Consider the following 21,798-nt stretch of genomic DNA (forward strand, 5'->3'; position numbering starts at 1 on the left):
GGCCACGGACCTAGAGTCCTTGTCAGACCATCGGTTTATAGAGATGATGGTCCGGGCCACTCCTCCGGCAGTGCTGTCCCGCCGCCGCGCCGCGGAGAAAACGCGGCGGAGATAGGCCCTCAAGAAGTTGGACCAGGATCGCCTACAGGCGGCGATCTTGGTCCTAACTTGGGAAAGGGCTGAGGGCGACGCCCTTGCAGTAGACCAATAACAGAACCCACCGCGGTCGGGTGCAGCCGAGGGAAAGCGGGGGGGGCCGCGCGCACGCGGGGGAACGCCATAAGAGATGGGCGAGGGGGACGAGGGGGGGCATGGGGTGGGGATGGGTAAGGGGGGTGAGGGGGACAGGTGCAAGGGGAAATTTCCCCTGTAACCGGACGAACATTCCCCTGTAACTGGACAAAGGTGTATCGCTGTCCAATCAAATCGCGGTACGAAGACTCGAGGCTGTCCAATCAGATGCGAGTATTTTGTGGGAACACCTGTCCCTAGGCGGGTGATGGGGAATTTCGCGCCGCAGTGTTGCCACCTTGCGGTAACCTGAAAGACGTAAATTCCCTAGGCGGGTGATGGGGAATTTCGCGCCGCAGGGTTGCCACCGGGGGGTGGGGGGAACGTCGTTCCCGGGCGCTCCGAGAGGGCGCTCGGATCGGCGTTATCGACCGCGTTATCGGCCGCGAGCGGAAATCCGCCCCGATTCGCGCGTCATCGCGAATAATTTTTTCATCGCGCGCGTTCGAACTCGTTCGAGGTCGCTCTTGTCAGTTCCTCCTTTTGTTTTTTTCGCAGGATGCTGCGAGCGGATGTCCCCTTCCCGGAAACGTGTATCCTCTAGGTACATCCTCCGTTGAGATAACGAACGAGTATAAATTGAATTGGCGCGACAGCGTAAAGCGCATCGGAATGGGATAAGTTAATGTGGTTTTTTTCTTTTAACGTGGTATGAGCGGCGAGTACGTAGAACTTTGCAAACCGGTGTGGGTGAAAATCAGAAATGCTACATTTCCGAAACCGCTCGTGAAAATCAGCGAACCGCTCGCAAGGAATGGAGATCCGTTCGCGAGGGAGTGGGATCCGCGGCGCGTCGATGTAGCGAGATATCTGATCCGTCGCGAAATCGGAATCGCCGATCTCCGATCGCATCGGAAGTTTCTCAATCGCTATATATTTCGTGAAACAAATCGGCGTCCGCGAAACCGATCTCCGATCCCAGCCCCCTCGGAGCGCCCTGGGTGGTTACAGTGCACTTCCGACCCCCTCGCCCACTTCATATGTAGATCGTAAAACAAATCGGCGTCCGCGAAAACCATAAATGCTACATGGGGTGAAGTCACCGTTATTTTTGACGCGGTATGCGCCGCGAGGAAGTGAAAAAACTTGAAAAAAGTGTGTGCGCAAAAATCAGCGAACCGCTCGGGAGGAGATTGACGAAAGACTTGGATCCGTGTAGCGTCGACGTAACCGGATATGTGATCGGTCGCGAAATCGGAATCGCCGATCGCCGATCGCACCGGACGTTTCTCGAGGCGAACGTGGCGTATCACCTGCGAGGACGGTGTTACAACGTAATATTGGGCGCGAATACCGTAGATCGATTTGAGGGAGCGCGTATAAGAGTTCCACCGGAGAGTGGACCTATGAGTGTCTGTTACGAGACGGAGGGTATGCGAGATTTGGCGTTTTGCGCTAGCGGTATTTATTTTCTCCTGCAACATTATTGGAGGAGTGGGGTGAAAAGAACATATCTGTGAACTCGCGAATGAACGATCGCCGTTATCCCTCGTCCGAGGAATCGGACGGCGAACCTCACTGCTACGAGCCCATGCCCATGTTCTCGTCCGATTCGGACGACGAATCGGCGAGACTCGAAACGTCGTTATCGTCAAACGTATGCGCGTCGGTGGCGAAGGAGGACTCGCGATGGAATCTAGCGACTCATCATCTGCGAAGGGAGATCGGAGCGCGAACTGCGCGCGAGCGAGCGTGGATAGAGACGACAATGGCATACTCCGTTAGGGCGAACGATTATATGCGTACCGCTCGAGTATTATCTGTATTATCAGACGGTGGACGAAGGAGAGAAGATACGTAGGATTCACACCTACAGGTCTCGTCGTCTGTTCGATCGAGTGAAATTCAGTGTTCCCGAGGGTGAAAGGCCCTTCTGGATAGGATGCAGGAACAGTGCGACGAGTTGCTCGCCGCGGACGTCCGCGACGCGAACGGGTACCGCGCGTGGGGACGACGATGCGACGAGTGTCTCCGGCTCTTGCGGGAGAGTTGTCGAGTCAGACAATCTGGGGGGCGAGGAAACACGGGAGCCGTGAACGCTCTAGTGGCTCGAATAGCGCGATTGGAAGGTTCGAGGGAGGATCTGCGCCGACGATTCGAACGCGTCGTAGGTGCCGGTTTGGACGGTGGGGACGGCGGTAGCAGCAGCGGCGTTAGCGGAGGATTTTCGTGGGTCGAGATCGATACAGCGTTCCAAAGTCGCGTACTCACCGGCGTTGTGACGAACTCTACGTACATCGAACCAGCGCGATTTCTCGAGGATGCAAAGGGCACCGTGCTTGAAAAAGTGCAGGATAATTTGAACAGATACGTGTGTCTGAAGGTCAATGTCATATTCAATGGGGAATTCGTAGCGGACGTTAAGACCGATGTGAAGAGTATCGCTACGCGGAACGAACAGCTCCTCCAAGGGTCCGATCTGGGCGAGTGGTACGAAAAGCACGTGCGCGACGCGATTCTAGCGGCGTTGGACGAATTTCAGGAACGCGACAGCGGATGGGCGTTGTCGCGAATACTCAACCTAACGGTGAACGTGAACAAGTGTAATCCCATGCGCGTGGGATGTTGGATGAAGATACCGCTAGGTATAAGACTTAAACAGGCTGTTGTGCCCCGTTGTGGCTAGGGGCACTGGGTTCTTTCGGTCCACGGAGGAGGCGGGATTATTAATTATTACAACACACGACACTTTTAAATAAACTGATCGTATAATTAACTCTGGTTGACCGTTATTACAAAAATTGCCCGTTACTGGTCTGCTCCCCGACTCACATTGCCCTCTCGTCTCCTTTGGTCGCTTCCTTTTGTATCCTCGTTCTGTCCTTCGTTATCGCTGAGTTGCTCGGTCGTATGTGGGCCGATCGCGCAACTCATCTCGTTCTGATTCGGCTTGCGTAATTCTATCGGACTTTCGCGGTCGCGTTCCTTATTGTTATTCTCGGTCTTTCTTCTTTATTATTACATTCTTTTCTTTAAACAGTATTTCTTAATCTATTTCGTAATACTAATTGGGGCCGCAACATCCCTCCCCCTTTGAGAGAAGGAAACTACGGTCTGTAGTTTTCGTGGCAATATTTTGTTGCTTATATCCTACTCCTATTTCTATTAGGGTGGTTTATTTTCTTTATTGTTTTCTGGGGTTACATTTTTCCTATTTTCTAGTATAACATCGCTGGGTCGCCCTGTATGTGCGGTTGGGCTCTTGCTCGTTTCTTGTTTCTTTTTGTTACATAGATACTTGTTCCTATTACGCTTAGTATTATTATTATCGTGAGGGTCGATCCTACGGGGGAATATGACGTAGGGATTTTTTATTAGGGTGTCTTGGGATTTTTCCAACTCTTTATTTATGTCGCTTATGTCTAGGCTTAATTCCATTAGTTCGTTCGGATTTCTAATTACAGGTTCTAATCTAATTTCTTTTTTCGCTTGTTCGTTAGTATTTTTATTTTCGTTTGTTAGTGTTAGGTTAAAATCTGCTAAGTGCATTTCTATTTGTTTCATAGTTGTTTGTCTTTTTGTTTTTATAATAACGTCGGGTGTGGTTAGTTTACAATTTTCGTTTATACTTAGTTTTCCTGTTCGTTCGATTTCTACTTTCTGTTCCGCCTGGTCGTTACATTGAATCGTTAGCTTTTGTTTCTTCGGCGTCGAGAACAGCCACGTTTGTGGTTCGCTTACTGTTATCCAGAGGGTTACATTAGATAGTATCTGGCGTTTTTCGCAGGTGTTTACGTACCCTGGCGTTTTTACATAGACTTGCACCTCGCATGGTGCGTCGGCTTTTATAAAATATATCGGGTAATTCTGGTTACATACGTATTTTACTCCGTTTCTTTTACACTTATCTAAATCGCGCTCCTCTAATGTTATATAATTATGATTTTCTTTATCTACCGCTAAAATATTGTGAGTAATTCTTAAAAACGTAAAGATATTCGCGTGGTTGTAGGCAGGTAATGGTGTCGTTCTTATTATTTCATACACGGGGTATGCTACCACGGGGAATTTAATTATCGTGTAAATATTCGGGTTCTCGTAATATGCGTTAATCTCTACGTAACTCTGTATTTCGTTCCAACTTTCTACTCTAACTTTGAATGGAACGTGAGATCCTCGCGTCAATTGTGACGTCGCCTCTTTTAATTCCGTTATTATTTTTTCTATCGGTAACAACCGAGTGAGTATGATTCCTTCTCGCGAATATGTGAGGTAATTTATCGTGTCTTTCACGTCTTCTATTAGATCTTCTGTAATTGTGGTTAGTACTAATAACTGTTCGTCTACTTCTTCTCTTTTGGCGTACAGTGCTGTGTCCGCCTGTATCCGTGTCGTGACGTTTGTCAGCAGTTGCTCGTTATGATACAACGATTTTTCTAAGGCCTCCATATGGCCTATTGTGGCATTTATCACCTTTAATTGACTTTTCGCGGTGTGCCGTAGAGTCTGTTGCTGATTTTGTATCAGTTCAAGCTGCTCCTGTATGTGTTTTGCGTCGTCGGCATCCATAGTGCCGAACAGCGTTTTGCTGATCGTGCCGATCGCATCTATTAAACCACGTTTATTATCGTTTGTTCTATAGATAGACTGTAATCGCGTTAGTAATTGCGTTAATTTTTCGTTATCTTTCTCTATTGTATGGAGGATGTTTTTGCACGCCTGTTGCGTGTCCTTTGCGATTATCGTTTCGCATAACTCTTCGGTTTGCCGTAGAAATTCCTGAAGTTGGTGATATCGGTTTCCTAGGGTTGCTATGTCTATTTTGATCGCTAATTTCCATGTAGCTTCTACCTGTTGTAATTGTCCGGTTCTCTCAAAAGTTTCGCTTTTTTCGCGAAGTGCTGGACGACGATCAGCGTCCTGTAAGATAAGGACTCGTGTTACTTTTCTTCGAATTTTTTCTTGGCTTGGTTATGCCTTCTCCTTAATTTTTCATCGCGCGTTTAGTCGCTCTGGCCGCTTAGAGCTGAGCAGTATTTGTTTGCTAAATTTGTTGCGCTAACTTGTTTAATTGCAAGATGAGGTGCATAAGCTGTGATCGTTTTTTTTTTGTTCCGTCCACGTGCGATGCGTGCTGGCGCACGTATTGGCTCCGCGCTGCTCGTGCGGGTGCCGTGAGTGTGGGTGCCGCGCCTAGTGCGCGGGTGGCGGCGAATTTGGGTTCGGGGCCGACGTCGCCCCCTCCCTCCTACGCGGAAGTGTTATTAACACCCTCGGGCATATGGGTGCCCATGGCTCTGGAGGTCACGGTGGATGTGGCCACCGGTCGGCGTGTGGTGCGGATGGGCCGCCGTGATTGATGTTCGGTAAGTACTTATTATCTTATTTATCTTATTTTTTAATATCGTCTACTTTCTATCGCCTACTTTCTATTGCTTGCTCTTTTGCGCTTTTTACTGTTCTATAAAGGGCTTTAATTGGTTTACGTGTACTCGCGTGGTTTTCCGTCCCTTTTTGATCGTGTAATTGACGTCTGAGTGTTTTTCAATTACTTCGTACGGTCCTATCCACGGGGATTCTAATTTTTTCGATCTCCCTCTACGCACCGTTTCGTCGTGCAAGAGAACTTTGTCTCCCACTCGGAAATTTATTTCTTTTGTCTTCTTGTCATACGTCTCCTTGGCCTTAGATTTTTCGTTCCGCAAGTGTTCCTTTGCAACTCTTTGTGTCGCTCTTAATTTTTCTTTCAGCTCTTGCGCGTAATCGTCATAAGTATACGTTGGTTTCGGTGGTTGCGCCAGTGCCGTCGGTAGTGTCGCTCGGTGCCCGTATACCAATTCAAAGGGTGTAAACCCGGTCGCCGTGTGTGGCGTCGTGTTATACGCGAACATTGCGTATGGCGTCCATTCGTCCCAGTCTGTCTGGTCCGCGTTAATATAATGTCTCAAGTATTCCGCTAATGTCCTATGAGAGCGTTCTAATGCTCCATTGCTCTCAGGATGGTACGCCGTTGTTTGAATTTTTTCGATCTTCAATAATTTACACGTGCTTTTAAATATCTCGCTAAGGAAATTCGTTCCTCGGTCTGTCAGTACTTTGTCGGGGATACCGTATTCAAAGATGATCTTTGTGACAAATTCTTTCGCGATTGTATTCGCTTCTTGATTAGGTACGGGTATCGCTTTACTGAATTTTGATAAATTATCCTGAAACGTGAGGATATATTTATTTCCGTTTTCGGTCACCGTCAGTGGTCCTACTATATCTAGAGCACATTTTTCGAACGGTTTGTCCGCGGTGTCTGTGATTACTAAAGGTGCTTTATTTTTCCGCGATAACTTGTTCTTCTGACACAATTCGCATTTATTGATGTAATCTTCGACGTCTCGAGTTAATTCTCTCCAATTATGCTTCAACCTTATTCGGTTTATGGTGCGTTCCACACCTTGATGTCCTCCTACAGGTGCATCATGGTATTCGTATAATATACGTTGCTTCTCTTCTTCTGTGTATTTTCTTTCGCTCTCCTCTTCGTTGTTCTCTTCCTTCTCTATCTTGTTGATATCTGTCGACACATGTCGACTCAGCGCATCGGCGTTTCTATTCTCTTGACCGGCCTTGTGTACGATAGTGTAATCGTATTCTTCTAATTTTAACCTCCATCGGATTAATCGGGATCCGGGGTCTTTTACGTTAAATAGCCTGTTGTAACAATAATTTCAGCACGCCAAATACAGTGGTATTATTACTGAATTTATTAGATGAATCGTACAGTTACAGAAATGAAAGAAAACGCGTGATCACGCACATCCGATCACGGTCGATACCACAGACGAACTAACTCACGTGACTACGCACTTCCGATTCGAGAGTCACACCCAGAAACAACTAGACGGTCTCGGGTGTCGATAAAACAGGGCGCACCCCAGGGTAAACACCCTGTTTACAGATCGATAAAACATTTTCGCTCGGTGAAACTTTCAGTTAGCCTATTCGTACTGCAACGGCCTAAATACTCTATTTCCAACACTCCCACTTATTTAGAGCCGTTTAAAATGCTTAACTTATTCCGAAGACAACCAAACTGCTGTTTTGCCAACGGCTTCGTTAGAATATCAGCAAGTTGCATTTTTGTGTCCACATATTTTACAACGATATCACCACGTTCATATACATCTCGAACAAAATGAAACCGTACATCGATGTGTTTGGTTCTTTTGTGATATTCAGGATTACTTGTTAGTTTAATAGCAGATTGGTTATCAACATACATGGAGACTGTATCATACTTAAAACCTAGTTCCGTTGTAAGTCTATGCAACCATATTGCATCTTTAGTACCTGTTGACAGCGCAATATATTCTGCCTCAGTTGTCGAGAGAGCAACTACTCGTTGCTTCTGGCTCGACCACGCTATTGGTCCGCCATTTAATAAAAATACGAAACCGCTTGTCGATCTTCGCGTATCAATACATCCAGCATAATCCGCATCAGTGTATCCATGTAATTGGTCATTACTCCCTCTTTTTCCATACACAATTCCATGATCTACAGTTCCCTTTAAATACCGAAAGATCCTTTTAACTGCTTGCCAATGCTCGTGGCCATAACAAGTTAAGAACTGACTCGCTTGATTTACCGCGTATTCTATATCTGGTCTACTAACTCTCGCAACAAATAAAAGGGAGCCGATCGCTTCACGATATGGAATACCTTTCACCTGTTCTTTTTCAGCTTCAGTTTTCGGACATTGATACTGAGCCAAATGTACTCCAGGTTCAGAGGGAACACTTACCGGATTCGCTTCTTTTAACATGAATTTTTCAAGCATTTTCTGAATATACGCTTTCTGCCCAATCTTAATAGTACGGTTCTCACGATTTCGCTCGATATCAATACCGACAAAATGCTCCGCATCTCCCACTGTTATTTGAAACCTTACCTGCAAAATTTTCAAAACTTTCGCTATTGCAATTTTTGATCTTGACACCATAAGACCATCATCCACATACACGGCTAATAATATAATTTCTCCATCTACTATGCCTATGAACACACAATGATCATTCTCTAACTGTTTAAAATCAAAAAGTTTCAAGAAATTAACAAACTCTATATTCCAACAGCGGGGAGATTGTTTAAGACCGTATAAACTTTTATGCACTCTACAAGTTGCATTTGGTTTCTCTTTATCCTCAAAACCGCGTGGTTGCTCCATATAGATTACCTCTTCTAAATTACCATATAAAAATGCTGTTTTTACATCAAATTGCGCGATATCATAATCTTCTTTGGCTGCAATTGCTAATAGAACTCTAATAGATTCGTAACGTACTACCGGCGCAAAAGTATCAAAGTAATCAACTCCTTCACGCTGACCATAGCCCCGTGCTACAAGTCTTGCTTTATAACGCCTTACATTACCATCCGAATCCATCTTTTTGGAGTATACCCATTTACACCCGAGAACCCTATTTCCTTTTGGAAGTTCTTCAAGTGTCCACGTTTTATTTTCCCGGAGAGCAGTCATCTCCTCCGCCATTGCCTTTTGCCACTTATCACAATCTTCACTATTGATTGCACTTTCATATGACATAGGCACAGAATCGACATTAAACGCGTATCCGTGTTCACCATAACGGTCTGGCTCACGCAGCTTACTTCTATCGCGTAACTGTCTCCCTGCTTGAACCGAATTATCTCGTTGCTCGCCAGCATCTTCAGCTGTTGGCTGTAGAACATCAAGATGATCTTCAGCTGTTGACTGTGAATCAGCATCTTCAATGTCGTCCATGCCGTAATAATCTCCAAAAGACAACTGGAAATCTGCTTCCTCCCTGGAATCTCCTGATTCTTCTGTTGTCTCATTGAAGTCCACATTACAGCATACATGTATTTTCTGTGTTGCAGCATCCCACAGTCTGTAATTTGTTGACTCATCTTCATAGCCGACGAAAATCATCTTTTCACTTTTCGGATCCAGCTTCTTCCTCTTTTCTTTCGGTACATTCTTGTATGCAACACTCCCAAAAACTCGCATATGTTTCACTTCTGGTTTACGCTTAAACCATTTTTCATAAGCAGTCATTTCTAATTGCTTTGAGACAGTGCGATTCAAAACATATGCCGCTGTCTTCACCGCTTCCGCCCATAAGTTCTTTGGCAGATTCTTCGCGATCAACATTGATCTGGCGCTCTCTACCAGTGTCCTCATTTCACGTTCCGCACGCCCATTTTGTTGGTGGACGTACGGTGTTGATCTTTCATGTCGAATTCCCTTTTTCCTTAAGAATTCTCCAAACTCGTTGGACACGTACTCCCTGCCATTGTCCGACCGAAGTACTTTAATTTTGTTGTTGGTTTGTTTAAACACTAACGCCTCGTATTCTTTGAATTTATCAAAGACTTCATCTTTGTGTCGCAAGAAGTATACTGTTCGAAAACCAGTGCAGTCATCCTTAAACAGAACGAAATATCTTGATCCTCGAGGAGATTCCACACTCAATGGTCCACACACATCCGTGTGGATCATTTCACCAGGTTTTTCTGCCTTCTCCCGTTTGCTTGAAGGATGTGATTTCTGGGCCTGTTTTCCCATTATGCATGCTTCACAAAAGAACTCGTTGTTATCATCGATCTTCATTCCATTTACGGCTCCAGCCTCTTCTGTTTCTTTGATTGATTTTATATTAATGTGGCCTAGCCTTTCATGCCATAATTTTAATGAATTCTGCAAAGCCACATTACACTCTACCGGAGTCTTCACATTGAATAGCATACGGAACAGATATCCGTGACGCACTCCTTCTGCAGATAGAGCCCCGCTGTCATCTCGAATCTCACAACGGTTATGATAACTATGAAACGAGAATCTTCTATCAGTTATGGCTCCCACTGAAAACAAATTCCGCTTCAAATCAGGAACGAAGAGCACATTCTTCAACTGTCGATCTACCAGTTTCTTGTTTACACTCGCTTGAATATCTATTGTACCGACACCAGCCACCGGAAGCACTTTATCTCCCGCGACCTTCACGAAACGCACTGTTTTCGTGGGCCCGAGCTCACGGAAGAAATCACGTCGAAAAGTCATGTGCATACTAGCACCCGAATCCGCCAGCCACACAGAATCGTCCTTGTCTGTTGTTTCCGAAAAAAACACAGAAATGTCACTTGTATACGCCGACCCGGATTCCTCATCCTTTTTCTTCTCGTCACTATCCTTTTTCTTCTCGTTGCCTTCTTTGTCAGCGAGACGTTTTTTACACTCGCGATACCAGTGGCCTACCTCATGGCAGTAATTACACGGTCGCTTCTTCTTTAGTTCCTCTATCGTCTTGACAGGCATTTTTTTCTTCCCGTGTTGATCACTGGCTGCCGCTTTCGACTGCTTCTTCGGTTTCACTTGCAGATTTTTCACTTGCAATGCGAGTGACGACACCTCATCTTCCACACTTGTCAATCGTTTATCTTCACGGATGATTCTGGCAATCAGATTCTCTTTTTTCTGCTCAGCTTTCGCAGTACACTCCCACGCCATTCTAAACGCCGAAAATCGAGTAGGCAAACTACTTAACAGCTTTGACATTATGGCGGCCTCCGACACCGTTTCGGCTGCGTCTGCTAGCTTCCTGCAGATGGTCTCGAATTTTTCTATCTGCGTTGCCACCGGCTCACCATCACTTATCCGAAACTCATAAAACTGTTGCCAGCACCGCTGTTTCGCATCCTCAGTTGTATCTCCGTACAGTCCATGCAGCTTCTGCCATAACGCCTGCGGCGTCGTGCAATTTATCAAATTCACATGTAGCGCCTGATTCACTGAACTCAGTAGAATCACTGACGCCTTCGATTGACGCCTCTTCCATTCCTTCCACTCTTTCAAGCTTGTCTCCTTAACGGGCTGCGTGTCCGTCCCCTCGATGAATTCCATTAAGTCTTGCGACTCTAACATAAACGACACACCAAATTTCCACAGGGCGAAATTCGTGCCGTCGAGTTTCGTGAGGTTAAACGCTTCCTTCTCAGCCATTTTCTCTACGGAACACTACCGAACTCGGAGACTACGAGATACGTCGTACGATATACCAACACGAGCAACACACTACCGCGCAGTGGAAGCGTGCTGGGCCCATAACCTGTTGTAACAATAATTTCAGCACGCCAAATACAGTGGTATTATTACTGAATTTATTAGATGAATCGTACAGTTACAGAAATGAAAGAAAACGCGTGATCACGCACATCCGATCACGGTCGATACCACAGACGAACTAACTCACGTGACTACGCACTTCCGATTCGAGAGTCACACCCAGAAACAACTAGACGGTCTCGGGTGTCGATAAAACAGGGCGCACCCCAGGGTAAACACCCTGTTTACAGATCGATAAAACATTTTCGCTCGGTGAAACTTTCAGTTAGCCTATTCGTACTGCAACGGCCTAAATACTCTATTTCCAACATAGCCAAACCAATGATTTATGGTCTGTCACTATGGTAAATTTTGTTCCATAAACGTATGGTCGGAAGTGTTTCACCGCCCATACTATCGCTAGTAATTCTTTCTCAGTAGTGTTGTAATTTTGCTCGGCCTTTGATAGTACTCTGCTCGCATACGCCACGGGTTGGTCTTGACCTATCTTTCCCTGTGACAGTATGGCTCCGATTGCGTAGTCTGACGCGTCGGTCGTCACTACAAATTCTTGGGAGAAGTCCGGGTATTTTAATACCGGTGCTGTAGTTAATTTTTCTTTAAGTATTTTAAATACGTTTTGTTGTTCTGCGTTCCACTCGAATTTGATATCCTTTCTGGTCATTTTTGTGAGTGGCTTGGCGATTGCTGAGAAATCTTTAATAAATCTTCGGTAATATCCGGCTAATCCTACGAAAGCCTGGATGTCTTTTACCTTTGTTGGTTTCGGGAAGCTTTTTACTGCTTCTAGTTTTGAAGGATCTGGCGAGATTCCGTTTTCTGTTATTACATGTCCGAGATACGTCACTTCTTTCCGAAGGAATTCGCATTTATCGGGCTGTAATTTCAAATTGTACTTTCTCAGTCTTTTTAGTACTTCTATTAACCTTTTATTGTGCTCTTGTAAACTTGCTCCGTATATTATTATATCGTCTAGATATACTAAGCATTGTAATCCTACTAGTCCTGCTAGAACGGCTATTATTGCTCGTTGAAATGTCGCTGGGGCATTTTTTAGTCCAAAAGGCATTCGATTATACTCGTAATGTCCGTATTGTGTAGAGAACGCTGTTTTTTCTTTATCTTCTTCTTCCATCGGGATTTGATGATATCCCGAGGCGAGGTCTAGCGTGGTAAAATATTTTGCTTTTCCCAGTTGGTCAAGGATATCGGTTATGTTTGGCAACGGGAAGGAATCTCCCTCCGTTAGATCGTTTACAAACCGAAAATCTATTACCACTCTCAGTTTTAATTTTCCTGATGCGTCTCTTTTCTTCGGTACTACTAGCAACGGCGCATTCCACGGGCTCGTGCTAGGTCTAATTATTCCGTTTTTAACATCTCTTTCACTTGTCTATTTACTTCTTCCTTGTGCTTTTCTGGCAAGCGGTACGGTCGGACGTTGACCGGTACGCTGCCCGCCTTCGTGGTAATCTTATGCGCGACGATATCAGTGCATGTCAGTGGCTCTCCTTCCACGTGCAATACATCGCTGTAATCTCTGCAAATTTCCATAATGGCTTTTTTTTTCTTCTTCATTTAAGTGTTCGTATTAAGCGTGCGTATCAATTTTTCGACTCTTTCGCTACGCGGCATTGTTTCTTCTGCCTTGTTTACTTGGTTTACTTCTATCTCTTCTGCTTCTTCTTGCTCTAACTCCTCTAATGTCACTTGCGGCATTAGCATTTCGACTGTCTTCTCAGTCGTATTCAGTATGCTTGCCGGACATAGAAAGTTTTCTGGCATCACTAGGCAATTTCCTATGAACACTCCTGGCATTGTCTCTTCTGCCTGTATTATTCCTAGTGAATTTTTATCGGTCGCGACTTGTACTATTGTCTCGCTTCGCGGTTTTAAAACCATTTTCTTATACGGATATAATTTTAATGTGCTTTTCCCTATGCGTATTGAGCTTGACTCGTAACTATATGACGCTTGATGCTTCTTTATAAAATCTACGCCTAGTATCCCGTCGTATTCAATCGGAAAATCATCCTTGACGACATATATCGGGTGCTTGATCTTTCTATCTTTCAAATCTATAGTCGCTGTAAATTTTCCAATCGTATGGGCTTTATGACCTGTTACTCCTGTAAGGGCCATTTTATCCTCTTCTATCATTGTTTCGCCTTTCAAATGTTTTACTTTTATTATTGATACGGCCGCTCCGGTATCAAACAGTAAATTTATTTTTTCGCGCTTCGCTTCTCGCATGGGCAGAGTGATCAAGTCCAGCCTTGCATGCTTCCGCGGCTTGTTCGTCATGTGTGACACCTGATACTCTAACGCCGGTCGGCGCTGCTTTGTGTCCTCTTTGTCTTCTTCATCGCTATTCGCGGCTGAATTGCTGTCTTTTTTTCTCGGTCCATTCGTTTTCGGATGAAGGTTTTTGTTTTGTCCTCTCGGATTATTAGGTTTGTGGTGGTTTGTTCTTTCTTTATTTGGTCGACCATTTAACAGCCAACATTCTTCGCGCGTGTGTCCTGCTTTCTTACAATAATTGCAGACTTATCTATCGCGTTTACGCGGGGTGTCCTATCGGGTTTCGGTAAGGAGAAACGGTTCGCGTATCTACTGGTACGACATTCCCTTCCGTGATGCCCGTATTTTCCGCATTTTTGGCATTGTAATATCGCTCGGTTATCGCGCGGTTGCGGCGAGTACGCATAATTATTTTTGGGACGCGGCGGAATTCCACTTGGCCCGTTTACTTTTTCTTCGGCGCTTGCTCCGGCAATCGCTTCTTGCAAAGTTGCGAAATGTTGAGCTCGGACAAGTAACTTGATCTCGTCTCTCAATCCTAATTGGAAATTCTGTAATGCTTGTTGTTGAATCGTTTCTAATATAGTTCGCTTGCTTTCTATCGTGTGATTTCTTCCCTCTATCATGGAGTCGTATAGCTCCATTGCTAGTTTATCTGCTCTTAATCCGAATGCTCTTGCATTTTCTCCGGGTTTTTGCTTAAGTGTATTAACTCTAGTTGTAAGTGTGTTGTGCTTTTGCGGCTCAAATAGCAAACTTCTAATTCTTTCTTTAGTTGTGCGAAATCTCTTATCTCTCGCGTTTGAAAATCTATCATCGCTCTTCCTTTTAGCTTTGTGCATAATACTGCTTCTAATAGCGTTCCTTCTTCCATAGGATTTATGTTTTTTATTGCATATGATGCGGCGCTTAAGAATTCTTGTAACTTACTCGAGGATCCGTCGAACTCGGGTATCATATCTCGTGCCTCTTTTAAGCGTAGATATCCGATAGCGCGTTCCGCTTGGTTCCGGATATCGTATGACGTTCGTCCGTACGTTACTTCGAACGGGAGGTTACTTGGCTCGCGTCTCGCGACAAATTCGCGGCGTTTAGGATGCGCCGTTTCTAGTTGATTTACGCGGTCTTGTAAGTCGCGGATTCCATTTAATATCTCGTCGAGAATGGCATCTCTATCGTCCGGTTGTAATCCGGAAATTCGGTTGCGATTATTCGCCGGTGTTCTCATTTGAGATAACACTCTATTAAGGCGGGTCGATTTCTGCGTTTACGTCTTCTGGAGTTATCTGCGCGTTGTAATTTACGTTATTCGCGTCGTGGTTGCTATTTGTTGCTTCCGCCATCTCGATTACGTTCACGTTTCTCGAGGCAGAATAATACTCGTGCGGGTTAAATACGCTGCTATCATACGAGGTTAATGAAAACTCTCGTCTGTGTGTTAGCCTACTGGTCGTACTGTCCGCGTCTTCGGATTGTGTGTGCGCGTGTGAGGGGTGGAGTCTATCTTCGTCGGGGCAGTTATTTTGTCCTATTACTCTCGCGTCTAAACTTACAACGGAATCGTCGAATTGTTCGCGTTTGATTACGCTGTTCGAGTGTAATTCCGGTTCCGATTCGCTTTCGCTTGAGTAGTACGCGTCTAAATTTTTACGCACGGTTTCGCGATTATCGCTTACGACTTCTTCGGTCGTTTGCACGGGGCTTAACGGTCTATTTCTACGCGCTCGTCGTGACGTCTCGCTATGGAGCCACGATTGGTTTAGTTCCGCAGGTGGATTTTCGTTTTCCGACATCTACGGTAATTGCGTTTTACATAATTTGCCTAATCGACTTACATTACGGTCGCTAGTCGCATGTTGCTGGTCGGTGCTCGTGCCGCCTTATCTGTCGGTGAGCCTCCGTCGAGGTAGGTCGGTGCCTTCTCGGGTTACGCTGCTCGCTTGTCCCTCGTCGGCCGCTACCGTGTTGTCCGCTGCTTTTGAATCTGGCTGCCGTGTCTCCGTCGAGGATGTCGCACTGCCTCACAGATTCACTTATTTTTCTGTTTCAGCTGCCGTTCCCGTCTTCCTGCCACTGGATCCCTCACGCTGCCACCATTTGTTGTGCCCCGTTGTGGCTAGGGGCACCGGGTTCAAGGCGGTGGTCAACGTGCTGTCGGAGAACGACACGTGTTTCGCGCGTGCGGTGGTCGCGGCTCTGTATCCCGCCAAACACAACGCCGAACGATGCGGCTCGTATCCCGATTACGCGACGGTGCTGAATCTCGACGGGATCAAGTTTCCCATAGATCTGAAACAGATCGGAAAGTTCGAACGTCAAAACGACGTATCGATCAACGTATTTACAACTCGGGAAGGAATCGAAAAAAAAGATAAGTTCGGACGGGGCGCCGACCGCAACGCGATTGTGTCTCTGCGGTTAACCGACGATAAGAGGGATAGACACGTAAATCTCCTGTATCTGCGCAATACGCTACGCGGCGTCAACAGGGGCCATTTCGCCTGGATAAAGAATCTGTCGCGATTAGTGAATTCACAATTGACCGCGAAACGGTCCGCGAAGCACGTTTGCGATCGGTAAGTAAAGCAACCTGAGGAATAAGGAAACGACGCGGTGTTATTTTATATACGCATAGTAATCGCACGCACGTTATTTCGCAGATGTCTACACTATTTCTATACGCGCGAAAAGTTGGCCGCTCACAGCGTCGACTGCGGCCGAATGAACGACTGCGCCATCGTTCTTCCGAACGAGGACGATAAGTGGCTGTCGTTCGACAATCACGACAGAAAGGAGCGACTCCCCTTCGTGGTGTACGCGGATCTGGAGTGTCTTCTCGAACAGCGGGAGAGGGAGAATGCCGAAGGAGGCGCGAAAACGAAAAGATACCCTTATCAGCGTCACGTACCGTTCAGCCTGAGCTACTATCTGTGCTGCACCTACGACGATACCGTATCCACGTACAGATATCGTCGCGGCGACGACTGCGTTTCGTGGTTCGTGAACGAGCTTCGCGTTCTCGCACGTCACGCAAAGATTAAATTCTCCACCAATATATCGATGGTAGAACTTACGGAGGACGAAAAACTCGAATTTTGGCGCGCGACGCATTGTCACGTGTGTCGGAAAGCGTTCCAACCGGAGGACAAGCGCGTGCGAGATCACTGTTATCTAAACGGACGGTACAGAGGTCCGGCGCATTCTCGTTGCAATCTGAATTACAGAAACGTGTACGTGATTCCCGTGTTCTTCCACAATCTGTCGGGTTACGACGCGCACTTTATCATCGAGAAAATCGCGAACGATTTCGAGGGTGGGGTCGAACTCCTGCCGCTTACGAAGGAAAATTACATATCTTTCTCGAAGACCGTTAAGGAGACGCAAACGGACGGGATGTGGAATCGCGAGATCTTTTACAGCTCCCTGACCGACGAGACCGCGAGCGAGAGCGACTACGAGCACGCCACGAGGGTCTGGCGACGTTTTCGCGTGCGGAATCTCGGCGAGTACAGCGATCTGTATCTCAAGACCGACGTGCTTCTTCTGGCGGATATCTTTGAAAATTTTCGGGACACGTGTTTAGCGAGTTACGGGCTGGATCCCGCGTATTATTATACGTTGCCGGGGTACACGTGGGACGCCATGTTGAGGTACACCGGCGTGCGTTTCGAGCTGCTCACCGACATCGACATGGCGATGTTCGTGGAACGCGGAATACGCGGCGGCCTCAGTCAATGTTCGCTCAGGTACGCGCGAGCCAACAACAGGCACGTACCGACGTACGATTCGTCCTAGCCCACTACATATCTCATGTATTACGACGTGAACTATCTGTACGGCTGGGCTATGAGCGAATCGCTGCCGTACGCGAATTTCCAGTGGCTCGACGACCCCGAGAATTTCGACGTGACGACCGTGCCGACGGACAGCGAGGTCGGTTACATTCTGGAGGTGGATCTCGAGTATCCGCCGGAACTGCACGACGCCCACGCGGATCTGCCGCTGTGCCCGACGCGCGATAAACCGCCTGGTAAGCGGCAGGAGAAACTGCTCGCTACTCTCTACGACAAATCGCGCTACGTGACGCACTATCGAAACCTGCAGCAATGTCTGCGACTCGGTTTGCGTCTAACGCGCGTTCGTCGAGTGCTGCGATTCGCCCAGTCACCGTGGCTTCGCGGCTACATCGAGCTGAACACGACGTTCAGGACGCGTGCGAGCAACGAGTTCGAACGGAACATGTACAAACTGATGAACAATGCCGTCTTCGGCAAAACGATGGAGAACGTGCGCGATCACGTGGACGTGCGTCTCGTGACGCGATTGGACGGGAGGTACGGCGCGGAAGCGTTGATCGACAGGCCGAACTTTCACAGCAGAAGCGTCTTCTCGGAGAATCTGGTCGCGATCGAGCTGCGGAAGCTCGAGGTAAAATTCAACAAGCCGGTCTACGTGGGTATGTGTATTCTCGAGATATCCAAGACGCGTCTCTACGAGTTTCACTACGACTACATGGCGCCGCTCTATCGCGACCGGTGTCGAATTCTTTACAACGGATACCGATAGTCTGATCTATTCGCTGGAGTGCGAAGACGCGTACGAGCGTATGAGGCGCGACATTGACAGGTTCGACACGAGCGATTACGCGGAGAATAACGCGCACGGTATGCCGCGCGTCAACAAGAAGGTGCCCGGTCTGATGAAGGACGAGAACAACGGCGCGATCATGACGGAGTTCGGTCGGCCTCAGGGCGAAGATGTACACTTACAGGGTACTCGGACGCGACGACACCAAGAGAATAAAGGGCGTTAAAAGAAACGTAGTTGCTAAGAGGATCACGTTCGAGGATTATGTGGCGTGCCTGCGGGAACACGCGCGAGATGAGGACGCGCCAGTCGTGCATACGCTCGACGTTGCACGAGGTTTACACCGTGTCGGAGCAAAAACTAGCTCTTAGTCCGCACGACGATAAGCGATACGTGACGTTGGACGGCGAGGAAACGCTTCCGTGGGGACATTACGGAATACCGTTGTAAAAAAAAACAATATCATACGCTTTCTAAAAATTGTTTTATCGTAGAAAAATCATAGTACGTAAGAAACAAACCAATGAATGTGTAAATTTTTATTAACAATAAAGTACACGTTGCGCGTATTTACGAATGTCTAATTATTTCTGTTACAACACAGACGCCTTATCTATCCAGGAATTGTGCGAACTGTCCATCCCCAACCACTTCACGTACGCTCGATTGCCGCGCTTACGCAGGACCTTTTCACGAGATAGACGTCGGGATTGAAGACGCGCAGCAACTCGTGTTCGTAGAATCCTCCGGCTATTGCTTCTCCGCGAACGTCTTTCAGCAAATACGTAACGGGATTGGTCCTTTGTACTTTGGCTACGCAAAATATCTCGGTGGTCCAATTGGGAGTGTAGCCCTTTTCGAAGATCGTTTTGAATTTGCTCACGCGCACCGGATCGTCGACTCGAAATCTCGCCGGTGCGGCGATCTTCGCGCAACTGTACACCGTGCGCAACAGTTTTTCGGCGAGGGTGGGCGTCACGTCCGCCCGGACGCATTCCGATCGTTCTGTGTCTGCGACGATTGTAATTCGACAAGAGGCGCGGCAGCGAGTCTATCCATCTGTACGATCCCTGGAGCGTGAAGAGCTTCCACATGTCGTTTTTCAACGTGCGATTGAATCTCATCCACACCGACGCTTTCATCACCGAATACGTGGAGTAGTGATTTATCTTGCGCGCGTCGAAGATTTTGGCGCGTCGGCGTTGTAGAATTCCTTTCCTTTGTCCGTTTGCAGATTCCTAGGGGTGTCGCGTGTCCTCGCGAAAGATCTTTCCGAGAGCCGTCGCGACCTCCTTTCCGCTCTTAGTCTTGAGCGGGAATCGCCCAGGCGTACTTGCTCAGCACATCGATGACCGTCAGAATGTAATTGTGACCCGCGTTTTCGCGCGAATAGGGACGCATCTCGACCACGTCGGCCTGCCACAGGTCGTCGTAACCGCGCACCACGACGCGGCGGCGAGGAAAGTTTTTTCGCGCCGGCGCGCGTGCAATTCCTCCTCGAGTCTTCCGTTTTTCCACGCTCATTGCTCAAGAAGGTTCAATATACTCAGAATTCTGGCGATTCTGGATTTCGTGCTTATCCACGATATTCTTCACAGTTACGAACTGGCTTTTAAATTCTCTTATCAGATCTTTGAAGTTCTTTCTGAGCTCCGCGATTCGCTCCCAACGACGTAGCCCATGTTCGTCGCGTCGGTGCCGACCTCCGGCGCGGCCACGCGTCGTATCTTGCGCTCCGACGCGTCGTACGAATCTTCGCGCAAGAGAAGCGCGTCGTTTCAAAACGTCGCGATTTCGTCTCTCAAACCCTGGTTCGCGTTTTGTCACGATGACGCCCGTGACTCTCGATCGACGGTGTTCTTCTTCTCGATCTCTCGATCACGGCGCTCTTGAACCGTTCGATCGCGTCCTCCACGTAACTCCTGTTCGTCGCGTCGGTGCCGACTCCGGCGCGGGCCACGCGTCGGAGGCGCAAATGATCGGTTTCGCGGACGCCGATTTGTTTCACGAAATATATAGCGATTGAGAAACTTCCGATGCGATCGGAGATCGGCGATTCCGATTTCGCGACGGATCAGATATCTCGCTACATCGACCGCGCCGCGGATCCCACTTCCTCGCGAACGGATCTCCATTCCTTGCGAGCGGTTCGCTGATTTTCACGAGCGGTTTCGGAAATGTAGCATTTCTGATTTTCACCCACACCGGTTTGCAAAAGTTCTACGTTACTCGGCCGCTCATACCACGTTAAAAGAAAAAAACCACATTAAACATATCCCATTCCGATGGCTTTACCGCTGTCGCGCCAATTCAATTTATACTCGTTCGTTATCTCAACGGAGTGATGTACCTAGAGGATACACCCTTCCGGAAGGGGACATCCGCTCGCAGCATCCTGCGAAAAAACAAAAGGAGGAACTGACAAGAGCGACCTCGAACGAGTTCGAGACGCGCGCGATGAAAAAATTATTCGCGTGACGCGCGAATCGGGGCGGATTTCCGCTCGCGGCCGATAACGCGGTCGATAACGCCGATCCGAGCGCCCTCTCGGAGCGCCCGGGAACGACGTTCCCCACCACCCCCCGGTGGCAACCCTGCGGCGCAAATTCCCCATCACCGCTTTAGGGAATTTACGTCTTTCAGGTGTACCGCAAGGTGGCAACACTGCGGCGCGAAATTCCCCATCACCCGCCTAGGGACAGGTGTTCCCACAAAATACTCGCATCTGATTGGACAGCCTCGAGTCTTCGTACCGCGATCTGATGGACAGCGATACACCTTGTCCAGTTACGGGAATGTTTGTCCGGTTACAGGGAAAATTTTCTCTGCGACCTGTCCCCCTCACCCCCCTCACCCCCCCTGTTTTCCCTCGCATCTGTCCGCCCTTCAACCCCCCCTCACCCATCCCACACCCATGCTCCCCTCGTCCCCCCTCGCCCATCTCTTATGGCGTTCCCCCGCGTGCGCGCGGCCGCCCCGCTTCCCCTCGGTTGCACCCGACCGCGGTGGGTACTGTTATTGGTCTACTCCTTGCTGAGGGGATGGGGGAGGTGGATATGGACGCGGAGGCGGATCGTTTGGTGGAAGCCGCGTCGCGAGCGTGCGACGTGGCAATGTCCCGCGTCCGCATCCTTCCCCCCCGACGTGCCGCCTATTGGTGGACGGACGAGATCGCCGAGCTTCGGCGCTCGTCCGTCCGCGCGTGTCGGCGCTGGCTGAAGGCCCGCGCTGGGCGAGGTGCCCTCGACGAGAGGGAGACGGGGGAGGCCTGGCGTGCTGCCGCCAGGAACTCTCCCGCGCCATCTTCGCGGCCAAGAAGAGGGCCTGGGAGGAGCTCCTCGCCACGATATCGGAGGATCCGTGGGGGCGTCCGTACAAGCTTGTCTTGGACAGGCTCAAGCCATGGACGCCTCCGCTTACGGAAACACTGGCCCCCAATTTGTCGGCGGAGTGGTGGACACATTATTCCCCGCCGACAGAGGAGGAGAGGTCCTCTTTCCGGAAATTAGAGTTCCGGAATGGAA

The 21,798-nt window shown here is 48.1% G+C and overlaps 1 protein-coding gene across 1 annotated transcript; it reads left to right on the forward strand.

Moving 5' to 3' along the window:
- Positions 1-15,540: 15,540 nt before the first annotated feature.
- LOC139784520 (uncharacterized) lies at positions 15,541-17,482 on the forward strand. Its single transcript, XM_071723705.1, has 3 exons — positions 15,541-15,577; positions 15,738-16,263; positions 16,348-17,482. The coding sequence occupies exons 1-3, from the start codon at positions 15,541-15,543 to the stop codon at positions 17,480-17,482; spliced, it is 1,698 nt and encodes a 565-aa protein (XP_071579806.1).
- The last annotated feature ends 4,316 nt before the right edge of the window (positions 17,483-21,798 follow it).

The sequence above is a fragment of the Temnothorax nylanderi genome, unplaced genomic scaffold (genome assembly GCF_030848795.1).
Source record: "Temnothorax nylanderi isolate EJ_2023f unplaced genomic scaffold, tnyl_v1.0 TNYL_tig0639_pilon, whole genome shotgun sequence".
NCBI classification, from domain to species: Eukaryota; Metazoa; Arthropoda; class Insecta; order Hymenoptera; family Formicidae; genus Temnothorax; species Temnothorax nylanderi.